Here is a 25,507-nt window from a genome sequence, read left to right as displayed (position 1 = left end):
GCGCTTAGTTCCCTTTATGAATTTATTTAAACAACCATAAATTTAGATAATATAAATAAAAGACGGAGTTTATCAGAACAGTGATATATTAGTGCAATAAATTTCAACTGATCAGATCACTCATTTACTGATTAGGACATTTACATATGTAAATTAAGAGGTCAAACTAGACAAATTGGAAGACAAGAAGAAAGAATAAGCATTATGGAAAACGATATGAATCACACGACTTTGGATAATATTTCTGTATTATTAGGGTACTTCCAAGATGTTTTCACCAATTATTGAACTTAGAAGGATATCTACGTTACCTCGACATCTCGGTTAAAAGTCTTAGTCATTAGTATTGAAAATATGTACATTGGGAAGACTAAATGTAATAAGTTCGTGATGGTGGCTGAGTAAATATTTAAATGGCCCAAATACTAAGTGAATTTTAATGATTTAAGGGTACATGATAAACGAAATATCTTCCGCCGTTACTTGGCATTCAGCTGAGACAGAAACTGGGCTTGATTTCAAAGCAGTCTTTTGGGCGCTATATGGAAATACCCAGGGAAAAACATATAAGTTCGTTATATGAACATTCATACTCCAGCGTATTCAGAAACAGCTATTTCTCACCTTGAATCCACTTTGATAATACAGAATTATTATCCAAAGTCGTGTGATTCATATCGTTTTCCATAATACTTATTCTTTCTTCTTGTCTTCCAATTTGTCTAGTTTGACGTCTTAATTTGCATATGTAAATGTCCTAATCAGTAAATGAGTGATCTGATTATTCGAAATTTATTGCACTAATATATCACAGTTCTCATAAACTTTGCCTTTATTGAATTATTTCAGTTGTTATTATAAGGCACAATTTTAGTGTAGTTACGGTTCTTCAGAATCCCTGAGAATCAGTTTGTAAACTAATTTAAATAACGGTGTTCGTTTCAATTAATATCTTAAACAACTGTCCCATTAAGTCACATATTTGGAACAGCATAACACTAAATAATTTTATTCATTGTTTGTATGACTTACCTTTTTTAGTTGAATCATCATTGGTATTTGTATGACAAGTAAAAGAACCCATAATACATTATTAATTAATCTTAACCAATTTATGTAAGTGATCTGATGAAAATCATGGTTTTTATATGAATTATCAGCTGTTACATTTGTCTTATTATTTGATACTGTGTAATTAAAAAAAATAACATAACTATAATTCAGATTATTAATGTACGAGTTACTTGTAGGCATTATTGAACTATTAGTTATTAAGGGATGCTGAAGAGAGATATTGTTATCTGCGAAAATAGTAGTCTTTCTTTCTAATAGATATTTTTCCTCATCCACATGGTGATGATCAACATTCTCATTGATAAAATGGCTTTTATTATTTTCTCTTAAATTCGCATGATTTGAAGAGTACCAGATACCCCAATCGGTACTAGTGGATGATTTAATTAATCTGTCTCCATAATACAAGATGCTTATTAGGCTCCCAACTAAAATGAATCAAATGTAAAATGAAATATTTAAAAAGCACCAGAGAATATTAAAACAAATATGTCATTTGTATAGATTTGCGTCAACTGATATCAAAGAAAATACTTTAAAATCGTTACAAAATATTCAGTGGATACACTGATTACACAAGTACTGTTTGACCTCCTGTGCGAAATTTATCGTATTCTAAAGAAAGATGGAAAGTTCGACGATCCATAAGTGTCTAGGTGCTTTGTGCTTGAACACTATTCTTTATTCAACTTTCAATATGCTCTTGTTTATATCATGTTAATATATGGTAACGAACGCCTCACCATACGTGATTCAGAACTGCGAATCCTACCATTTATATGGTTTTCTAATTGAGTGATGATATAAAGATAGTTTCGTTAACAAAAATTCATAATTTAAAAAGTTATAGCAATAACCATAAAATCGAGTAACTTACCACAAAAGAATCCTAGAAAAATATATTCACATTGTAAAATTATCCTGGAATGGGTTTGAACATTTTTCATACCTTTTAAATATGTAGTTAATCTTTTCGTTTGATTAGCGTTATGAAACTGTGACCTTAAGTCTTTTGCAATACCGATGGTCACAAGCTGATGATACGGCATACTATCAGGCCGAGAAATTAAAATTTGTCTTTTAGGAGATGGCAGTTTCTTACTTTGATGTTTGATATCTACTTGGCTGTTGTCATTGTCCACAATCTGATTTTTTCGCTTATGATAAGCCTTAAAACGGTTCTGTCTCCGAGTGAATAACTGGTCGGTTACACGACTTCGACGATAAGGAAAGTAATGTAAATGTTGAAGTTTATTATCCATCAAACAGCAGCCACAAAAGGAACGGCAAGCGTTGAAATACATCGTAAAATAGAAACCCAAAAAATGTAAAAGTTGTCCAATTAATAAAAAGTTGAGGAAGACCTAAATGGTATTAAAAATAAACAAACAAAATATATACATAAAATACTTTACGTTCCCAAAAACTTGGTCAGATCCCTTTTTAATAGTGCACTTCACTAATCTGTTCAAAACCTGACTGATAAGAAGGTTGGTAGGTCTTTTATCAAGACTTTATCATCTTTTAAGGAAAACAGTGACTGAGCATACAACCACTAAATACGATACTGAGACCATAAGGTGTAAAATGATAGGGCAACTAAAGACTCTGACTTCCAAAGGACTGTTGGAAATATCTAGAACAGTAATGCTGAAAATGGAATAGATGTAGTATCATAATTATGACGTACAAGTAAAGGTGGGAGATTTGTGTACCCGATATTTCGTAAAACCCAAATTTTATGACCTTAACTGGCCTATATGTTGAACGAGGTATTATTTTTATAAAATAATATTGTACACAATGAATAATGTTTTCTGGTCAAAAAATACTGACAATGATTTTTAAGCTTCCAGTTTTTTAAATTGATATAACTAATGCAACAATGCAGTGCTTTATGAAAAGCATTACTCTTAAAAATATTTTAATTAACTGAAGTAAATTACATTTATTTAATTTTGTAGTGAAAATTAAACCAATCAATCTGAAATATTCATAGAAACCAGTCTATACGAAATAATAATTTGAATGTTAGAAAAAAAAGTAAATCTTCTATAATCTTCTTTGATATACTATTGTTCACTATTTAGTCCACGGTAAATTTGAAATTTGATCAAAATTATCACTAATTTCATTCATATTTCTATTGTGGTTTTATTGTACTTTATTTCATCACAATAGTAGACAATCATTCTCTGGACTATATGCAACTGTTTTGTTAACTGTTATAAATGGAATAAGGAGAGAATTATATTGGTAAAATGTTATCTCACGTGAACATCATTTAAAATATAAAACCTTAGTTTCATCCAAACATTATATGTCTTTATTTAACACAAACGATGTTTAACAAGGTTTGGTGGAATAAATCTTTCGATTTTAAACAGTTAATCTACTGGTTTTTATTCACTGTAAGTAATCAGCAAATCATTTATAGCAGATGGAAGTATTCTTTTTTTAAAAAAAATGCATACGATATGAAAGTCGTGAAATTAATCGCCCTTCTCCAATAAATATCTAAAGATGTTTGCAATGAATAGAATTAAATTTAAGTTATCTGTCATAATTTTTTTTGTATTATGTTTCTGATAACATCAGTTCGCAGAATCCATTGACATGTTGTTTTCTATAAGTCAACCCATTCTTCAGTGTAGTATAAGACTAAAGCATCTGAACATAGTTTAAGAAATGTTTATGTAAATAGCGTATCAAAATTACAATTAATTTTATGTAGGATTACAAAAATATATAGTTGCAACAAATATAACTCACTTCTAAAATAATTGATTCTGAATTCTTTCCATTGAACTGTATACACACTAATAGAAACCCCACAGTGGTCAACAAAATCCCATATATTATTTTTATGATTTTGCTGACATATTTACTGTTATTGGAACAACAAGAATATATAAACAAATTATCGGTAGTTTGATCTCAATATTTTATATAGATAATATTTCTTGCAACATAAAAGACCTCTCGCTAATAACTGGCAAAAAATTAAGCGGTAAGTAAAGAATTCAATAATGTTTCTAAGTGACATGAAGTGTTATTTATCCATGCTGGAGCACATAAAGTAGACGTTTAATAAATGAAGCGAAATAAATGGGAATGTTTCATTAGCCAAATCTGTTTAACGTTTTAGTAAGTGGGTCAGTTAATAGATTTGACAGCTCCGAATATTATTATGACTGAAATTATGATAATGAATTTCCTAAAAACATAGTGCTCCAATGAAATTTCTTTCGTTTTAGTATAACAAACATTATGTTTTGCAAAACTGTACTAAACAGCTGTTATCATTATTTATCAGCTATCATAAAAGTAAGGAACGCAACAGTATGCTTAGTTGATTAGGCTGAAGAAGAATAAACTTCGATCATGAACAATCTGTTCTCCTGATAATAGGATATCATGAGCGATGTGAAGTCACTTAATAATGGGATCAAACCTTGGTTGAAGCTTGACTTGATGAACAAATAATTCCATCATGTTTCTTGAGAAAAATTATGATTCTAGGACTTCTTTATTTGCATATTTTACCTTTCTTGTTAAAGCGTACATATATATATACTGCTTAATAATTATACTAAAATTCTAAAAGAAGTTAAACAATGTAACATTTCAAAATGACACAATAATAGAAAATCATGGAGTTCATTTTCCTACTTGGACGTCAGCTTAGTGGTCTAGAAGTTAAAAACATGTGAAATCAAAGATCCTGAGTTCGATTCCCGCGTGAGGTGTTGTAGGCCCGAACTGCTAAAAAGTCCCATACAAGGACGAAATGGGCGTCCAGAGCTTCTCGAATTTCAAAGGTGGTCTAACATTGATCGGTTCAAGATTTTAGTGGAATTCAACAATCTCCACAACCCTATACTTACAATAATTACGCTAACATTTTTATTTGTAGATGGATTTGGTGGTCAAAGATATTCATTGCTAATTTATCACTGTGTTCAAGAGTAACAAACAAGGTACATTACTGATGAGAAAGTAAAATATCAAGTGGAAACATTGTGATTTAGAAAATGAAACGTTAAAGTATGACAAAGTTTTCAATACTTTCCGTCTGTATATCAGATTTTAGTGGTTGTTTTCATAAATTTCAAACCATCCCGCTAAACTGGCATCAGAAGCTTACGCTTATTACTCGAGACTCAGGTTTACTGACGAAAAAAATTGTTTTAACTAAACTGCTTTTGGAATTATACCGTGTTATGTCTTCACTTGTTCTCAGAAAAAAGTTGGTCATGTGTATAGAGAACTACAGTTTTAAAGCAAACGATAAACTTAGATTTAAGCAACAAGAATTTTTAAAAAGTGTTCATAGTGAAAAGACGACCAACTATTTATTTATCGACGAGATTGACTTTATATCAGCAACAATGATATTGATAACTAAAGATTATTGCATTCTGTTCATTATCACCAATGGGTTGGGATTTTATGGTTACAAAGTAATTTATCCTCTTAGAGAAATGAAATTTTTGGATTTGATGCCAACTGAACTCATGGAAGCTGACTAGCGGAAAGTCTCATTCTAAATAGAAATATCTGTTTAATTTTCTGTTAACCTCCCACTCGTGTCACGTTTTGGTCAAAGCTGTTTTGGAAAACTACATAACTCATCACGAAAACGTGCATTTTACAGTTGGCATCATAAACTGATCATAAATAAACAACTACTAGACATCTGATTCGTCCTAGTATGTGATTCTTTAGCAGTTCTCACCAACAAACCCATCGATGGTCGATACCAGAACTTTTAGGTTCCTCAGCTAACACAACGTTCTGACCATTAAGGCGACATTCAATGATTTGTATGTCTAAATGCGATCAGTCCACAGTATTTCAAAACAATCTCCTAATATCATTAAGACAACTGTTTCATACTTAACATTGTTAAACTCGATTGGCCGAAAGTTCTAACTAGAACTCTATGAGTTATTTATCAAAACTAATAAGGAGATAAGTTATTTAAATCTTTTTATGATAGGCTAAGTTAAAACATTTTTGTCCTACATTAAAATTCGTTGTAACGAACAGCCAAGTAACCGATATTAAATTTGCTAAATTCCTTGAGCATTTAAATGACCTTGGGATGTTATTACATGACAACGTGTGTAAATGACAGCTAACATTTCTGTTTATTGAAAAAAACGCTGTAAATTATTCTAAGATATTTCAAACTTTTCTGTTCTCTCTCATCACAATGTACGGTGTCTTTTTTTAAAAAAGAGTAATTTTCGACATCGTTTTTATTATATCATAAATAAATAACCTGTTTATATCTTATCTAGAGTTAACTTTAGTCGTAATGTTATACTTAATATTTTTAGAAAATATGATAACACTATTAATAACAACAACATCGATGATAATGATTCATAGCTTTTTTTCTGCCCTGAATAAATAACATAACAATAAAAAAATTTTCCTTAGAAATTTAATTCATTGTAATAAGTAAAATTAACTAAAATAAATTCCAATAGTTGAAATCATGAATCAATTGAAGCTAGACAACCATGGAAAACCTGGAAGCACTGGACGACCGTTTAGTCCTATTGTAGGATTCTTCAGCGATGCGCATCCACGATCCTGCCTCGCGAGTTTCGAACCCAGGACCTATCAGTCTTGCGCTCATGCGCTTAACCACTAGACCACTGAGCCAGTCGACATTCAACGGTGTTAATGTTTAGCTTCAATTGACTCATGATCTCAACTACTGAAATCTCCAGAAAACCCCTTCTGATACTAAAATAAATTTGTTTATAAATTGATTTATTTTTTTCTACGTTTGAAAAAAAGTTAATAAGTGTTAAAATTTAAAGAAATCAACAAAGCATGTGAATAAAATTATTTTATCAAGATATTTGTTTTTATTTATCTCATAGATAACCAATTATTTTCTTTGAGAAATAACTATTTATATTTTTAATTTGAAAAAATATTTTAATAAATTTATAATAAATAATACATAAACTTTTTTATACATGTTTATGAAAACCTAGTTATGAGACAATGTCACTCGCGCGCGAGACTGATAGGTCCTGGGTTCGAATCTCGCAGGGGGCATGATTGTGGATACGCACTGCTGAGGAGTCCTGCAACAGAACAAAACGGTCGTCCAGTACTTCCAGGTTTTCCATGGTTGTCTAGCTTCAATTGACTCATGATTTCAACTATTGAAACTTAGAAATAGGTTCATCTTATACGGTAACTTCTTGATATTATACAGTCAGAAGAAAATATCTAAAAGGCTGTTATACAATTTTAAATTTCCTATCAAGAGATGAGTAGAAAAAAATTATTAAAGTATATTTCTTTCTCTCATTCAGGTATATTTAAATGAAAGTAACTTCATTGACTAACAAAAAACTCATATATTTGTAGTTTTTATTATCAGATAGTTTTCTAGAACATTTCATGTCGCTTTAACATAATGTAAATATCATTTAAATAATCTTCGTCTGCTTATTACATTATCGAAATTTAAATAGTAGTCGTGAAAAGATATTTAAGTTTTTCTAATTATTTGTTTAATATATAAGTCTATTCAAATGGATTATTTTAAATGTTGTTGAAATAATTTTAGACATTTCGATAATGCAATGAGAAGATGAAGCTTATCAGAATTAATTGAAATATTCGCGCAATACATTTCGAACAAACTGATCACACTTCTATACTTGTTAAAACATTTTTATATAAAAATTAAAAGGTCAACTAGACAGGTTAAAGGTAAGCCGTAATAAAGAAAAAATAATATAAAAGTACACGAAAGCAATGTGATTACCACTCTGGATAATAAATCAGTATTACTAGGGCAGGTTAAGTGTAAGGACAAATTGTTTTTGATGGGGGGTTTCAGTTTCCGTATAGCCAAGGCTTCAATAAACCTTAGTATAAGTCCTTGAAGGTTTTTGTATAACACTACAAATGCTGAGTTCAAGTCAGACCTTTTTAATTTTCATATAAAAATGTTTTAACAAGTATAGATGTGTGATCAGCCAACAGATATAAGAAAGTTGTGTCATCCTCAATATATTGTTTTCACTATGATGACTTTATGAATCCCGGAGGAAACAAAACGATAACTAGTATTAAACAGCATTGTGTAGCATAACAGTTATTGGATAGCCAGGATGTGGACCTAATGCTTTGTTATTTAAAACTGTCAGAAAGAATATATTCAAAAAATTGGTAGAATTTCCGGAAATTACTTAGTGACTTATCGTGACACAAGTTTAGCCTTTATTATAGTGCTGTATTGTTTTACATTGTGTGAATGATAGCACTCTTGAACTAACGATATGGTATAATTTAAACAAATTCTTTTCATTGCTATTGAAATTAAGATAACGATCATAGCTCCTTCAAGCTGCTGGTACAGTATGATATGCGATAAGGCTCTTCATTTATGTTTTAAAGCTCTATAAGGTCGATTTGACCAAGCCCATTTTTTAACTCTTGGTAATAAATACCCTAGTCGTAATTTCTGTGATATCAAACTGATGTTTCGTTTTATGCTAAAAATTGTTAAATGTGTGGTTCTCCATCGAAATTTGTCCTGGACTATCTTTTCCAGTTGCTACCGATTGCATTTGATTTTTTAAATTTTGCTTTCGATTCTCTGCACAATGTGTTCCTCGGTCTTTCATTTTCCCTGTTCCCTTCACTACTCGTGATTCAGTTTGATGATTTCCATAATGTATTTCCTGTTCATTTCCTACGTCTTATCTTATTTTCCTCTTCACATGGAGACTATGTTGTCCTCTACAATAGTAGGTCGTTGCTAAGCGTATCCGACCAACGGATCTGAGGTATTATGTGTAGATGACTATTTATAAATACCTGTACATTTTCGATGATGGTTATGGTAGTTCTCCAAGTTTCAGCTCCGTACAATAGAACTATCTCGACGTTCGTATTGAAGACTATGACTTTAATGTTGGTTGACAGATGTTTTGAGTTCCATATGTTCTTCAACTGTAGGAATGCGGCCATTGTTTTGCCAATCCTTGCCTTTACGTCTGCACCAGATCCTCTTTGTTCATCGATGATGCTGACCAGATACGTGAATGTTTCTATCTGTTCCAGGGCCTCTTCGTTAAGTGTAATTGGTTCGGTGTTTTCCGTGTTACGTTTGAGAACCTTGCTTTTTCTCTTGTGTATGCTGAGGCTGCTGCTACACTGGCTGCCATGGTATGGATTTGTTCGTGTGTACAGGGTCGAAGAACTAGGTCATCTGCGAAGTCCAAATCGTCTAGTTGCATCCAAGCTGTCCATTGTATTCCGTGATTTCCCTGAGATGTCGAGGTCTTCATAATCCAGCCAACTACCAGAAGAAATAAAGAGGCGGAGAGTAAGCAGCCTCGTATGACACCGGCCCTCACTTGTAATGCATCTGTGAGCTGTCCTCTATGCACGACTTTGCAATGTAGTCCGTCGTATCAATTCCGTATAATGTTGACTATCTTGTCAGATACACCATAGTGTCAAAGAAAGTTCCATAAGGTTCTTCTATCCATGCTGTCAAACGCTTTCTCATAGTCAAGGAAGTTGGTGCATAGTGACGAATTCCATTCAGTTGGTTGTTCAACGGTGATCCGTAGTGTGGCGATTTGGTCTGTGAACGACCGATCCTTACGGAATCCAGCCTGCTGATCCTAAAGTTGAGCGTCCACTGAGTCTTTCATCCGGTTCAGCAACACTGTTGAAGACGACGTTTCCTGGTACTGACAGTAGTGTAATGCCTCTGTAGTTCTCACACTTGCTCAGATCTCCTTTCTTTGGTATCTTGATGAGCAATCCTTATTCCCAGTCTGTCTGTGGCACTTGTTCCTCCTCCCAGCTCTTCCTGAATAGGACGTGGAGCACTTTTTCAGTTACTTCTGTGTATGACTTCAGTGCTTCAGCTGGTATGTCCTAACGTCTCATATTTTTCTCGCATCTGCAATTTTGTCAATACAAGTAGATTTATGTGGAGGGCGATTTAACCGTTATTGAAAAAATGCAGCAGAAAAAATATACTACTATTATATACTTAAATAGTGAGTGTCAATTATAAAAACTTCTTAATCTGATATTTTGTTGACCGATTTCTTAAGCTTCAAATTGTCCTTAGGCTACTGTTGAAAACTTGAAATTGCATGAATGAATTGTTTAGCATTCGTCAGTGAATTACACGACTAATCTTCAAAATCACAATCTTTGAAAAGACATAAAACAATGGTCCGTGCCATTAAGGAAATTCATATACAAACATAAAAATTTAATAACAGCACATAGAAAACTAATATCTTTTAAGAAGTCGAAACATTATCAATGAACACGAAGCTATTTGAGACACTGTAACTCCGGAAAATGACTACAAAAGTTTCGGACTTAATTCAAACACCCGACAAGCTCATTTATAACTAGTATTATTTTATCTGCTTCTTGTTTTTATCTCCAAACTGATACTAGTATCCTCAAGTCCGTACACATGTACCACGGATAAGTGGTAATTTATACATTACTCAACGTTGGAGTGTCTACTCAGTACAGAACTAGAAAAAGATTTAACTTAGTCGAGTGTCATCCTGCTTACTAGGGTGATAGAATTCTTTTGACACTTAAGATTTCTGGACACCCTACTAGTTGATAATCGGTAACACTAATAATATGATATACTGGAAACTCAGTTCACCATAAACATTCATATAATTTGGGATTTGATAAAAACGTATTTTATCTTGACTCCATTTTTATATTGAATTTCCGCAAGTAATGTATAAGTCAATTCAGTGCCAAATACCAAATTTAATAAATGTTGGCTTCAAATATAATAAACTAGTCTGCATGTATATCTGAGTTCGCAAACATCTTCCACATATTCTTTTTTCATTTCGTTACCATGTCGACTAGTTGTATTTTCAGATAACACCTAGATATCTCGACTTCAGTTTTCTTTTATTCACAGAGAACATCCTGTTTTTAATTGTAAACACTACTATGTAGTAAAGTAATTTCCTTAGTGAGAAATCAGGTTACCACACACTTCGATAGCACAAATAAAGATCGTATAATAAAATCAAAAAATTCAACTAGGAAATCATTACAAACGTAAACGAATCATTTAGGAAATAATAGAATTGGATAATACATCATTCTTTGATATTTTATTCTTTTTTACTTAACGTTCCTTCAACACTGTTTTGCCTAACATTTTAAACGAACTAACAACTATTAATTTTAGTGTACGTTTCTGGATAGTAAACGTAGTGTTCGGACAAGTTTCCAACTAAGTTTATCATTGTAAATTGTTTTTGTCTCAGTTAAATAATTGGTTTTGACCCAATCAACAAAACAGACTGTTTTGAACACAAGTTTCGACCTCCAATATTGAAGACGAATAAAAATAATAAATTCACAAATGGATATGAGATCAATTTACTAACTCAGTGGGAATTCTGAACAAGTACAAATTGTTCACAGAGACCATATACTTAACAATATGCGCTAAATTATTGGATAGAAAAGAAACAAATATCCAGCAGAGAGAGTTATTCTTTCTTGTGAGACGACACAATTGTAAGAAAAATATTTAATTCAAAAACAAAAATGATTCAAAATTATTTTAAACATCATTGATTGTAGGACACCAAGTTCTGTAGACTAACTGAGCAATGAGCTATTACTAGACTGTTGAACTTACTTTCGTTTACTGCATTCGTAAATTTGACCGTATTTATTTATTTAACAGGTTACTTCAACTATTGTTAGTTGTCGCTGTTTGCAGAAACATACATCTATGAAATACACTAATAACAGCCATAATGAGAGAAACAAATTAAATGCAACCCAAAGAAGCAAGAAAATATAAAACATTATAATAAGAATCACTTCTTAAGAGATCGTTTCATTTATTACAAGAGATATTATAAAAAATATAATAGTCTACTTTCTACTATCAATCACTGTATTCTTTTGTGTGTGTAGCTTAAATGACAAAAATGAAAATCAGTCATCGAATTCAATCAACATGGAATTAAATACTCAAACCTTCAAAAAATGTCAGTCGTTTAATCAATCAATCACTCAACCAAAAAGTCAGTCAGTCAGCTAACCAATTAGTTAACCAATCAGTGATTATATATATTATATCATTTTTGTTAACATTCTACAGATTTGTAAACTGAAAAATAAAACTCAAGAATTAAGCTAGACATTTTATTTTGAGAAACTTAAAATAGTTCACATTGTCTATCTTGATACTCAGAGTTTTTTATTTATTTTATATAATAAATTTTTATTTTTTAGTTTTGGGATTGAACTGAAAATGACCTAAAGCACGTTCAATTTGGAAATGATTGTTCAAATTACAATCAAAACACAAAACAAGTTAATGGTTTATTACAATGAAATATTTCAGCAGCTATGATATTGTACATATAAAATGTATTTGAATGAACCTTAATCAAATATTGTAATCATATAATTTAGTAGATATAGTTTTCGCGAATTTCTTAACTAAATATTAGAACTGTATTTGTATTTCATAGAAAATAAGGAATCAGAGAAAAGGTAAGCAAATATTACTTTTAAAAAAGTACCAAAATTATATAAGGATTCTTATTTGTCTTTTGCATTTATACATAACTCCTATCAACAGGAAAGTAAACATAAACTCAAACCATTAAAAAAATATAAATCTGAAAATCAATGAAAAGAGTGGGTTCCTGTAATTAATCAACAGATCGAATTTAGCGGCGAAGTAGGTCTTTGCATTTATAGTCCATAATCATGGTCAAATCCCTAATATCCTCTGGAAGACTTGAGATTATTAAATGTTTAGTAGTAGTTTTAGTGTGACCTGACATACAAAAATCAACGCGTAGAGTGACTTATGAACTTTAAACTTATATATCATTTAACAAATTATATCACTAACTCAAATACTATAAATAAAATTTTTGGCAATGTAATGTCAATCAGAATGTAGTATTTATTCACCAATTTTATATGCAAGTGTAGCATAAATTGCTCTGCTTAATTTATTACAAAATTAAGTGGAATTCAAGTTGAAGAGAGTAATAAAGTGAAAACAACAAAAAACATTAGTTTGCGCAGTTTGAATCTTATACTGAAATATCTTTGCCTGAACAACCATTTGAGTAAATACAGACAGTGAAATCAGTAACTCACAGATTAGTACATGTTAATGGGTAACACAACATTAACGTATATGGTTTTTATCGCGAAGCAAATCTAAGTAAATAAATAATAATACTAATACTAAAAATTAAGCAAAAATTATGTTTGAATGGAAAAATGTAAAAAAAACTGTTGATAAAATTCATTGTGTTTTGAACTCATATTGTTTTGAACAGCTTTCTGCTATCATTGCGTCAAAGGAACTTTACAATAAGAAGAATCCAAACGAAAAATAATTATTTTCAGTGTTGACAAACTGTGAGATAATTAATTATGTTTTCATTTAAGGAAACTCATACTTCGGAAGTCTCTTTCTAACAATTTTCTACCTAATTAAAATTTTGTTACTATACAAGTGCATACATACTTGCTCACATTTAGCCATAATCATTAAAGATTTAGTTTGATTTAATTTTACAGTTTTGATGTAACGAAAGCTAGGTGGCTTTCTGAAAACATTCATTTTATTGTTTAAATGTTTTTCCCTATAAAAATCGAATAAATCATGGCTTGGCCGACAACCTGATCCACAAAATGAGGTTAAGATATTTAGTGTTCAGATATACTATGACGCTTGAGCAACGAATAATATAAAATTTAAAACGTTTGTACTTTTTTAAAACAGAACATCTCAATTGATTTTATTTTTGTTACTCTGACAATGAGATTAAAAAGGACCGTTAAAAATGTATATTGATTAATAACTCCATTTAAAAGCAACTAACTTTTAAATGTTTGTCTTTAATTAACTAAACTGTACAATATTTAAAAGGAATTAATTTGAAAAATTCAGACAAAAAAGTAGATTTGGATACAGAATTACCTAAGAATAATACATCTAAATAGATACTTCATTCAATTCTCAAAAAGGTTTTCACATTTTTAGTTTTATAAACGGCATATTTACCGACATGAATGTCATTATAAGCATGCCTATATTCCAATTCTACTTATCCTTTGGACTTATTAACCAGTTACAGATCATAAGAGATAAAAATTCAAGAAAGTGTGTTTTATTTTCATTTATTTACATTTTCTATAAAGCAAATAAAATAACATAAACTTGGTTTTTAAAAGTATTGAAATCACTAAAACTTCAATGGTAATAATAATGTCTTAGATTAGCAAACAGTATTAGTTTCTCAAGAGACTTTTAATATGGCAGAAAGTACAGTTTTGCCACACACTTCACCAAAAATGTATTTACAAATCTTTGGTTGATTTTTATCACTGAGGTCAAAGGATATTAATTACCAGTTATTATAAATTCACTAATTTTTTAAACACTTAATCTTTATACATGTGCTGACAGATAAGAATGGCAGTATTCTGATAACGGATTTCTAAGTGTTATTTAATATTTTCTAAAATATTTACAATACTGTACTAAATATCTCTTGAAATGAGTTCTGACAAAATAAATACTAACAAGTAGCTGGTTAAATCTTAGTTCTTAACATCATTAGTGTATATCTACGTCAAATCTAGGTTTATAAATTAAAAGCATTTACTTTTACTGTCCCTCGAAAGCGATCTAAATAAACCACCTCCACATATGACAGACAAGGTTGCTTACTCTCACCCTTTCTCTTTCTCCTGGTGATCGACTGGATCATGAAGACGTCAACGTCTAAAGGAAAGTGCAGGATACAATGGACATCTAAGATACAGTTGGATGATCTAGACTTCGCAGACGATCTGGCCCTTCTATCCCAAACGCAACAACAGATGCAGGAGAAGACAAACAGTGTGGCAGCAGCCTCAGCAGCAATAGGTCTCAATATACACAAAGGGAAAAGCAGGATTCTCCGATACAACACAGAATGCACCAATCCAATCACAATTGACGGAGAAGATTTGGAAGATGTAAAAACCTTTACGTATTTGGGCAGCATCATTGATGAACAGGGTGGATCTGATGCAGATGTGAAGGCGTGGATCGGTAAAGCAAGAGCAGCATATTTACAACTGAGGAACATCTGGAACTCAAAGCAACTGTCAACCAACACCAAGGTCAGGATTTTCAATACAAATGTCAAGACAGTTCTACTGTATGGGGCAGAAACCTGGAGAACTACAAAAGCCATCATCCAGAAAATACAGGTGTTTATTAACAATTGTCTACGCAAAATACTTCAGATCCATTGGCCGGACACCATTAGTAACAACGTACTGTGGGAGAGAACAAACCAGATCCCAGCGGAGGAAGAAATCAGGAAGAAGCGCTGGAAGTGGATAGGACACACATTGAGGAAAGCACCCAACTGCGTCACAAGACAAGCCCTCACATGGAATCCTGAAGGTCAAAGGAAAAGAGGAAGACCAAAGAACACATTACGCCGAGAAATGGAGATAGACATGAGAAAAATGAACAAGAATTGGATGGAACTAGAAAAGAAGGCCCAGGACAGAGTGGGTTGGAGAATGCTGGTCAGCGGCCTATGCTTCATTGGGAGTAGCAGGCGTAAGTAAGTAAGTAAGTAACATATGACAGACGGTTAGTCGTTTCTGAATGAGTAGGGGATTTACAATTAGTGAAATTATTCGACTAATGTCTGATTTTTCAAAATCGAGTGTCAATAACTCAAGTGTTAGGTGTTCGATTTAGTGATTATTATCCTTGTTTTGTTTGTGAACCTATAAATGTCGAGATTGAAAAGAAAGTTAGTTTATTAACAACACTCAAGTGGTTGGATTAACACCGAATAACTTGTGTCTTGTTTCTAGTGCATAACAAAGTATCCAAACTTAATTATGAATCCATCAGCCATGAGATTTATAATGCCTTAAAAATAATCACCAAGAGTGACAGACAATGAAGAACCAGTAATTAATTTTAAATGTCAAACTTACAAAATCCAGTCAAAATAATTATAATATCATTCAAATTATTTCTGTCTTTCACCTCCTTGACATGCAACTGGTTAGTGCAGAATCTCTTAAACTCATAACAGAAAACATGAAGTATACAAATTTAAGTTTCACAGAAACAACAAACGTATTTCAGGTAGAGATGGATATGAAATCTGATATACTCTTGGAAATGCATACAATCAACAAGCAGACGATAAAAGATATAAGTTATAATGATAATAGTGAGACATTTGACTACGGAAACAAAGTGTTCAAATTTTTTTCTTTTTGTATGATTACTGAAAGTATATTGTCTTCTTTCATTTCGATTAAATCATGCCATCTCATGATAATTTGACAAACTTCTCAGAGCTAATATGTTTACTAGTCCGCTCTTGACAATCGCTTTCACCTTTGTTTCCGATTCCTTAGGTCTGAATTAATCATAACCACTCTCTTGCTTTTACTTATTTCTTTCAACGACAGAGGAGAATCAAATCAATCCATTTAATAGTAATTGCATGTGAGATATTATTTCCCAACATAGCATTATATATATATATATATATATATATATATATATATATATATATATATATGTTAACGAGCACTGTTTATCTGTGTAACATTGGTTCAGTGTACAATTAAACTTGTCCATATATAAACAAAATAACAACTGAAAATTATAAATCAGCTATAAAGCCTTATTAAGAATCATATGCAGTTTATCTTATACAAACTATGAGTTAAATACTAGACTATTATCAGACAATAAATTATCCTGGTCTCATTTTAGAAATATTCAGATTTCCTTGATTTCATGCTAACATTTTCTTTTTATTTACTTACTACATCATAGAAAATAAATATTACTTTAATTATCGTAAAATTATCTACTTTACGCAAAGCTAAAAATATACAATTACTACTTAACAAGGGAAATATTCAGCAGAAAAATACGGTAAAATAGAAAGAAATTTAAGCGCTTATTAATAATATAACAAGATTACATCTTATCAGTGTAGTTTCTTTATGCAGACTTTTGTTCGTAGTATAAAACTTAGACGACACCTTCGCTGTATGTTTTATGAGACACAATAATAATACACAATATAACTTCATTCCTCATAAATATCTTTCTTTTCTACACGGGGATGGATCACCTATCACTTAATACGACGAGAGAATGATCCAAACCCGTTACCAAATGAATGATACACTTGCCATTTTACGGTACATTTTCAAATGTGACGATCACAATATATTTTGGTAGCAAACTGGTTGTTTCAATACTCCTGCTTTCACCTTGCACTTTATAGGTAATAACACTCAGATTAGTCCACAAACTAATCAGAACTGTTTTCATTAAACTTTACATCTTAGTATTTTACTGGCAGGTTATGTAAGCAAACTCTGAAGTCTATCTTCCGTGACTTACTACAAAAATCCACTATTCGTGATGATACGGGTATTACTTTCATAACATTGCAATTGACGGAAAATAAACTTTACTTTTCAAATAATGCCTATGAATCAAGCAATATCGAGGCAATACACACAGTATGTACATATGTCAACAAGAGACTGATCGACTGCAGTCCTAAACATCAATGGAAAGATTTAAGTAAACAAACCAAGTGAATTTAAATGTTAAACATGTTTGACGCAGTTTAGTTAACTCAAGACCACATCGATTTCTTTTAATCTGGATGAAATTATTTTAATAATTCATTTTATAGCCTATCCAAATTATCACACTTTTTTGTGATGAGGCTATCATACAGCTACACTACCTAATGAACACTTAAAAATAAATTGTAAACAAATGATTGCAAACGATTAAATAACAGGGATTAATTGGACATCATGAAAATGACAGGGTTATTCAAATCCACTAAATGGACCAAATGTCTGACATTTTCGATACTACGATCTAATGTTTATTCGTCATAAATGATTGATCACTGGGTGGTGATCAATGTCATGTGTGTCAAGTCCCTACTTAGTGCAGATCAAATGCTATCGACCATGTTGCAATGTGACCACCAGTCTAGGTGACTCGACACTGCGTGCACTATATATTGAGATCAGATTGTGGTTGGAGGTAGTCGACAAGAAGCCCTGGACCCGGGTTTCGTGCTACTTGGCACTCGTCAGCAAGCTGTACCTAGCTCAGTGGTAACGTCTCTGACTGAAGCTGGGTGACATGGGATCGAATCCGCCAGGGAGCACCAGTCCCCTCAAGATTACAGGTACACCTTGCTGACGAGTGCCAAGTAGCACGAAACCCGGGTCCAGGGTTTGCTGTCAACTACCTCCAACCACCATCTAATCTCAATGTTTATTCGTTTTAGTTAATGAATAACTTTTCTATTTCTTTTCTTTAAAGAAACTGTTTGTGTAAATGTGGTACTTATCGTTTTGGTTACTTGTAGTTTACAATGATATTCTGTCACATTTTTCAGTACTTTCAAATTATCGGCTATTCTGTCACTATTAATCGGAAAAAATATTTTTCTACCTCTTTTTACTCATTTTACTGCGTACGTTTCATTCTAAGATTGGAATAAAACGCATTACATGAAAATATCTGCTCTTTTGTAAAGTGGATGTTACCTGTCTAAGTACTGACTTAGAGTTTAAAGCTGCATTCATTCATAATGTATTTCCTCAAATATATATCCAACTTCAGTTAAAATCAATGAATTCGTAGTTTTCAACAGAACACTGTTACCTTGTTTCTGGATATAAACTGCCTTGGTTAAGAAAAGTATTATGAGCAATACGCCAAAGTTTTATCAACGCTTTTGCTACTCTTATAGCGTATTAATTTTTTAAAAGGAAGAAATGCATTATATTTTAAACTCACTACTCTTGATTTTCATAATTACTTTTCTAAACACATCTTGACAACAACAAACATAATGCAAATTAATCAGCTTTCCGATTCTCGACGTGCTTATCAATCACGATCAAAGAGCTTAATGGGAATACTTTAAGCAGTTAACTATAAGGTTAAGAAAAATTACTGAAGAATAGTATGGGTTGTTAAATCATGAATGGGAAAGGGAGTATCGTTTCGCTAAGATCACAATGCAAATAGATCACCCACAATATTAATTTTCCTTTATCAGATTGCTCGTTTGTTTATAAAATATTATCATTACTCTTAGCGAATACCCTGATCGTTTTGGTGTTTTTATCATCCAATAAAATAGTTCTCAAACGCTCAATTCAGAAAGTGCATGTTTAAGACATAACATTAAACCATTTCCAATAAACTACAAGTGTTTATAATAACTTCGAAAATAAATGTGAAATCAAATGAAAAGGAAACTAATAACAATACTTTTCTCCACGAAATTCTCTTTAATAGCAATGAACTAGGGAATTTAGAATTCAGCGTAAAGACCTCAGCCAGCATGGGTTCTGTGAGTTCAAGGGAAACTTTATTTTATCTGTTTAAATACCACTTGTTATCCTGCTTTAATGAGATGCTTCAAGGAATCATTAGCTTTATCTCAAACAAGTTATATCTTATACATAGACATTTTTCTGATGTCAAATTAAAAACGGTGTAAAATTTTCTATTTAAGATCTTAGATGACCAAGCATTTGACATGTAAAGACAGTACAATATACATCAAAAGTTTTAAATTCGTATTTAAAACCGTTAAACGTAGTATATCTAAGAAACAGCAAAATCAATTGTTTCTCATAAATATTAGAAAATTTGTCTTGTTTTTAGATTTGATGTATAAAATCTCTTAATTGATAATCTTTCTAGGTGAGATATTATCAAAACATACTGGATTAACTTACTTGCGTTGAGACTGATAAGATACACTATCACTGTCGTTTGTCAAATCCTTTTTAATACGATATTTATTTTTACTGACCAAACGACGAATGGCAACGGTGGAGTGCTTGTTTTGAGTTCTTTCTTGATGGACTTCACCTTGTTGATCACCTTCACTATCATCATAATCAGATGAGTCATTTTTAAATGTTCTGTTCATTGTAACAGTAAAAAGCTCATTTTTCAATGAATTAATTGTTGACGAAGATGACGATGATGTCGGTGATGAGGATAAAGTTACGGATGGTGAAGATGTTAGTGATGATGGCGACGTTGACAAGGAGAATGATGATGTAACTTCACTGAATTTATACAGCTGATTTTCATACCTCTGCCACATTTTATGAATATTTTTGTCATAACATAATTTTATTCTGTTGTGATTAGTAGAAATGCTTGGCATGTATACATTCTTACGAATGTTATTTTTGGTTGTGAATAAATGCTCATTAATAATTGTGTAAGGACCAACCTTATATTTTGATTGATTATTATCATTTTTAAGGATATCAATATAGCACGAAGAATTTTTTTGAACAGTTTGTGAAGAAACATTGATTTTCTGTGGTTTTTGTTGTTGCTGATTATAATTAATAATGTTATCTAATGGATATTGTGGAGTTGAAACAACTATGCCAGGCTCTGAAAGACTATAAGTATCTGGACTTGTATTACTAATACCTGCAAGAAAAGATGGCAAAACAGCTCATTTTTATTTTACCCTCAGTCACCAATAATTAAATACTTTCATAATATGACTAAAGTGATATACAAATAGTGGGAGTTTATTTTTTTAAAAACAATTATTTATAATCAGTAAGTTCTAACAAGTTCACCTATGTCATTTTTGTGAATCAAATTTATCTGCATTTGAGAAGTGCAATGTAGTCTGCACTAACTGCACTAGTTAGTAACTTGAGTACCAATCCTCAATATGGGAAAAATTTTATGATTTCTGGCATCAGTAACATACCACTGTCGTCATTATGATCACTACCAGTACATAGCATATCTTGCTACACGTATTTTGATCAACATTTCTTGCTACCCTGAAAGTAGCAACGTAACCTTTTGACTCTCATGAAATAACTATCGAAATTTTGGATGATCTGTAAGCTCATTGAATATAGCTATTCCATTCATTTTTTCTTTACTTTTCTGAATCGACTTGTGTATATAAGGTAGTGGAGTAACTTTCAAAGTATTAAAAGTGATAATGATCACCTTGAAAACTCTCACTAAATAATTCATTAACTTTACCTAAAGTTAGATTTTCAAGGATAGTACTTCTATATTCCTCAATAGTAGAATAGTCTCTTCTTGTTGGATATTACAAATTTCTTGAAAAACTAAGTTATTTCGACGTATTTAAAGTATATTCTAACAGGGTAAAATTTGCGTGTCTGTAACACTGCGACAGTCTGATTCCATGTATCCAATTTCGAAAGTCATTTACCATAAAATATTTCCTCATATTCTAGATCCAGTGTTTTATTTATTATTAAGCTGATCAAAGCAAATGTTACTCTTGGTAAAAAAAACCATACGATATCATCGGTAATTAAACTTATATGACTGGTAAACTTCACAATTGTAGGGTCATGTTTAAAGATACATGGGTACCATACAATCGAGAACATCAGTGTAACTAGAAAAACTGTGAAGGAAATCATAAGAAAAGGATAAGTAACCAAAGTATATATATATATATATATATATATATATATATACATCGACTTCTTTTTTGAAATGCAAGGGGGGACAGAATATTTCCTGTTAATACGAATAAATTCCAATCCAGACACTTGGTATTACATCATAGCTGTCAGACACGCTCATAATAACACATTTAAGTCTCAGTTGTATTTATTGTTATAATTACGAATCATGGTTGTGGTGATTTCCACACTAAACTTAAGTGTCATTCACACTGTAAGCTTAAAAATAACAACCAAGAAAATTACTTTTCGATGAATTGTATAATCCAAAATCCACTTGACTTTAATGATATTGTACAAAAAAACTTCATCGAAAATACTTGAAACCAGCACATTCACTGGAAAAATATGTTGAGCTCGAACCAAACTTGTATTATATTTAAGGATGGAAGCAAGTAATATATAAATCCAGTTATATTCAAAGGGTAATATGTTTTAAAAAGAAAATATAAATATTTTATCCTATACATTCAGAATTTATAGACTAGTCAGTGAATTTTGGTTTACTCATAACTGACCAGATGTTATCAAGAAAAATATATTCTTAATGCAAATTCAGATTATGCTCTCATTTTTAGATAATTGCTTTTTGAACTGAAATGGAGAGAACGTTTTAATGACTAATTATTTTGTATCATTTTTAATGGACGCTTTTTAACTGTTAAAATTATATCAGAAAGAATCGGAAAACAGCTTTTCTTTGCAACTATTCATCATTCGACAACAAGATTTTACTGTAGAGAAGACCTATTTGTTCCAACTAAAAAAAAAACAGGATAACAAACAATCACTTTTTGATATCAGTTTAATTATTCGTCTCTCAGTGACACAACTGCTCGATTTTAACTTTAAAATTATATTTGGTTTGGAATAAGCATCTACTAGAGTATTCGGCCTTTTTTAATACTGAACAAAGATAATAAAATAAATAGCAAGTGTAACAGATGAATAATGAATAATAAATTGGTCAGTAGGTGAAGAAAGTTAATGCGCACTGATTTGGGTTAGAATTATCGATTCTGAGTCAAATTACTTTGGATTTCTGATCATTGATGCTCTGTAAACAAATGTGAATATATACCTAAAACTCGTTAATGTTATAAGTCTATTTTGGTGACATTTGAGAATAACCGCAAACTTAATTTAACGAAATCAACAAAAAGCAACAACGAATTTGATTTCACAATGTGTGAACGCATCATAAATCATAAAACATATGTACGTAAAAGAAAATATCGAATTCAAATAAAATATTGTACTATATTCGATATATAATTTGACTCCATGTCAAAGAATTTCAGCACATTTGTTTGTGTCTTTGACCCAAAAACGTTTTTGAATCCATATACTTTCGATCTACAAGTAACGACATCCATCATTAGATTTTCCTTTAAAAAACACTAGAATTGCCAAGAAGATAAGTTATAATAATGTAGAATTTTGTACTGGCCCAAATGACTTATGGTAGATTTGGATTAATTATAGTTTCTGTTGTTACTTATCGCCACCGCTTAGTTTACTTTGTCATAGATATAGATTTCAGTCGGTTTACTGTATAAAATATGAGCAGTTTGCATTTGAGTAGTGAATCTAATATTTTTATCTAAAAGGAGTTACTAGATTACTGCTATACCAGATGGTATATTCCATCAGTTTGTGTAGCTTACAGGTAACCGCTATGTTAAGACCTTGTTTTTGCTTCATTATTACTTTTAAAGTTCGAATGCTTAACAAAATTGGAAACTTTTCTATCCTATATTATTCAAACTTTCAATTTTTTACCACCTAAAGGTTGTATTGACGGCAAATACGTAATAATCACAGATGGATTTTTACTGTTAACAGGAAATTCTATCATGTAGTATCTTATGTGGAACCTTATTAAGTTGACCTAATCTAAATTCCATTTAGATCGTGATATGACATAGTGGTAAAATTCGCCATACAATACTTTTATTACATGATCCTGAATCTGTGTACCTTCTTTTAACTTCGGATGAACTTTAGGAAATAAATCAATATATTAATTAAAAAAAGTAACCATTTTTAGTTATCTATTTGTACACAATTAAGATGTAATCTGATAATAAAACACGTACCAGATAGAAGGAAAATATAAGTGTAATAAACTCATGCTTTGTTTACTTATCCTAAATAAACAACAGTGATTAGAAATATTATTCGACTGAGTTACAGACTAATCTGATTCTAACACTCATATCTTTTTTCATTTTTGTTCAAGTGTTCTGCTCATGATATTTCACAGTTTAATGTGTCTTCTGAAGATAATATATACTGTAGTAACAATATGATTGCATTTCAGAAGTAAATGATTTACACTGATCTTTAGACAACATTATGTCGAAGTCGTATATTTTTATTTAAATATACACTTTTACTGCTTACGGAGCCAAATTATTTAGTGACTCATATTCATATGACTGGTAACAAGATTAGTGTCCTAATTGGCCGTTCGACAATTTTATCTTTGCTACGAAAACAATTTTTGCTTTTTGTATGTATTGCCAATTAACTTTTTTATATGTCCTCCTTAACCAACAGGTAAATAAACAGTCGTTTTACAAAAAAACGATAAAACTGATATGGTACGTACATATTTTTTTATTTAAAAAACTGAGATTAAATTTTCAGACTATATTTATTTAGTATACAACAGACATTCTAATTTAGAGGAAATCCCACTTTACTTTTCTGGTATAAACTTGGATAATGATCGTTTTGTTCTGTTATTAATGTTGCAGTTGTGAGACTTACTTGTTTGACCAGCTGTTAGCTGAAAGTTTCCAACTTAAGTATCAAATGTATAAGGTATGGGTCAACCCTATGGATGATTCTTTCTTATTCATGTAATGCTACAAAATTCTGTACAGCCTTTGACTTGATAGCTTCAATATAATTCAACTGTCATGCAAAAATCATTGAATTTGGCTTTGAGTAGCACATTTCACATGAGTAAAAGTTCCTAATATTACAGGAACTGGTTTCAAATCTGGAATATATTAGTTAACTTTTTGTGCATTAACTACAAAGCTACCGCTACTTTCTACTTAATGAACTCATAAAGTGTTCATTCTTTGCTATACTTTGATTTAAAATTCGTAAATTTTTATTATTTTCTGGTATAATTGATAAAACCTTGGATATGAAGCAAAACAGAACGAGCAATTGTGATCAAGGTAGCATATCAACATCATGGGAACAGTTATTGGAAACACTAGTAACTGGATAGTAACAATTCATCAGATACTTGATGTCAACATTTTTCAGATCGTTTTTAAAGCATTTATATACAAGAAACTCATTTCCGGTCCAGAAAAATATAAAAGGACACAAACGTCAAAATAAAAGAAATCGGATTGTGGACAAAAACATACACCAAAATCCACATAAGAATTGAATGCAGTAATTCATTTACACTACACATTCAATATCACAGAACACAAAATATCACGATTTGCTTGCTATCCTCACCAAATTATTTAGTCAAATTAAATAGGCGAGAAGTTAATTGGAAATAAATCACTTCCTTATCAGTTTTCTTTTGCTTTTTATTATTTTATGTCGTTACTCGAACGATATAGAAAGATGACAAAGCCAAACAAAAGTTTCACAATAATAATCTTGAATGCTAAGGCAAATATAGTAATGTGTTGTAATTCGCAGTTAAGATATTTTCTGTAAAAAGGATAATTATAAAATCCCTGAAACTTGAACATACCATGAAATAGAAACATTTTGATTGTCTGTACAGCCATTTCTCTTCCAACATAATAAAAGT

The 25,507-nt window shown here is 31.2% G+C and overlaps 1 protein-coding gene across 1 annotated transcript in view; it reads right to left on the bottom strand.

Moving 5' to 3' along the window:
- The window catches only part of MS3_00010178 (uncharacterized protein), a gene marked incomplete at its 5' end in the record, with an annotated part of 28,683 nt that extends 7,683 nt beyond the window's left edge, over positions 1 to 21,000 (bottom strand). Inside the window, 5 exons of the mRNA XM_051218536.1 lie at positions 1,033 to 1,502; positions 2,024 to 2,438; positions 13,646 to 13,763; positions 19,954 to 20,671; positions 20,964 to 21,000. Coding sequence (XP_051074660.1) covers positions 1,033 to 1,502; positions 2,024 to 2,438; positions 13,646 to 13,763; positions 19,954 to 20,671; positions 20,964 to 21,000 — 1,758 coding nt within the window. The remainder of the gene's footprint in view (positions 1 to 1,032; positions 1,503 to 2,023; positions 2,439 to 13,645; positions 13,764 to 19,953; positions 20,672 to 20,963) is intronic.
- Positions 21,001 to 25,507: the final 4,507 nt, after the last annotated feature.

The sequence above is a fragment of the Schistosoma haematobium genome, chromosome 1, assembly GCF_000699445.3.
Source record: "Schistosoma haematobium chromosome 1, whole genome shotgun sequence".
NCBI lineage: Eukaryota > Metazoa > Platyhelminthes > Trematoda > Strigeidida > Schistosomatidae > Schistosoma > Schistosoma haematobium.
Note: the sequence above shows the minus strand (reverse complement) of the source record. Positions and strands in the feature narration are given on the sequence as shown.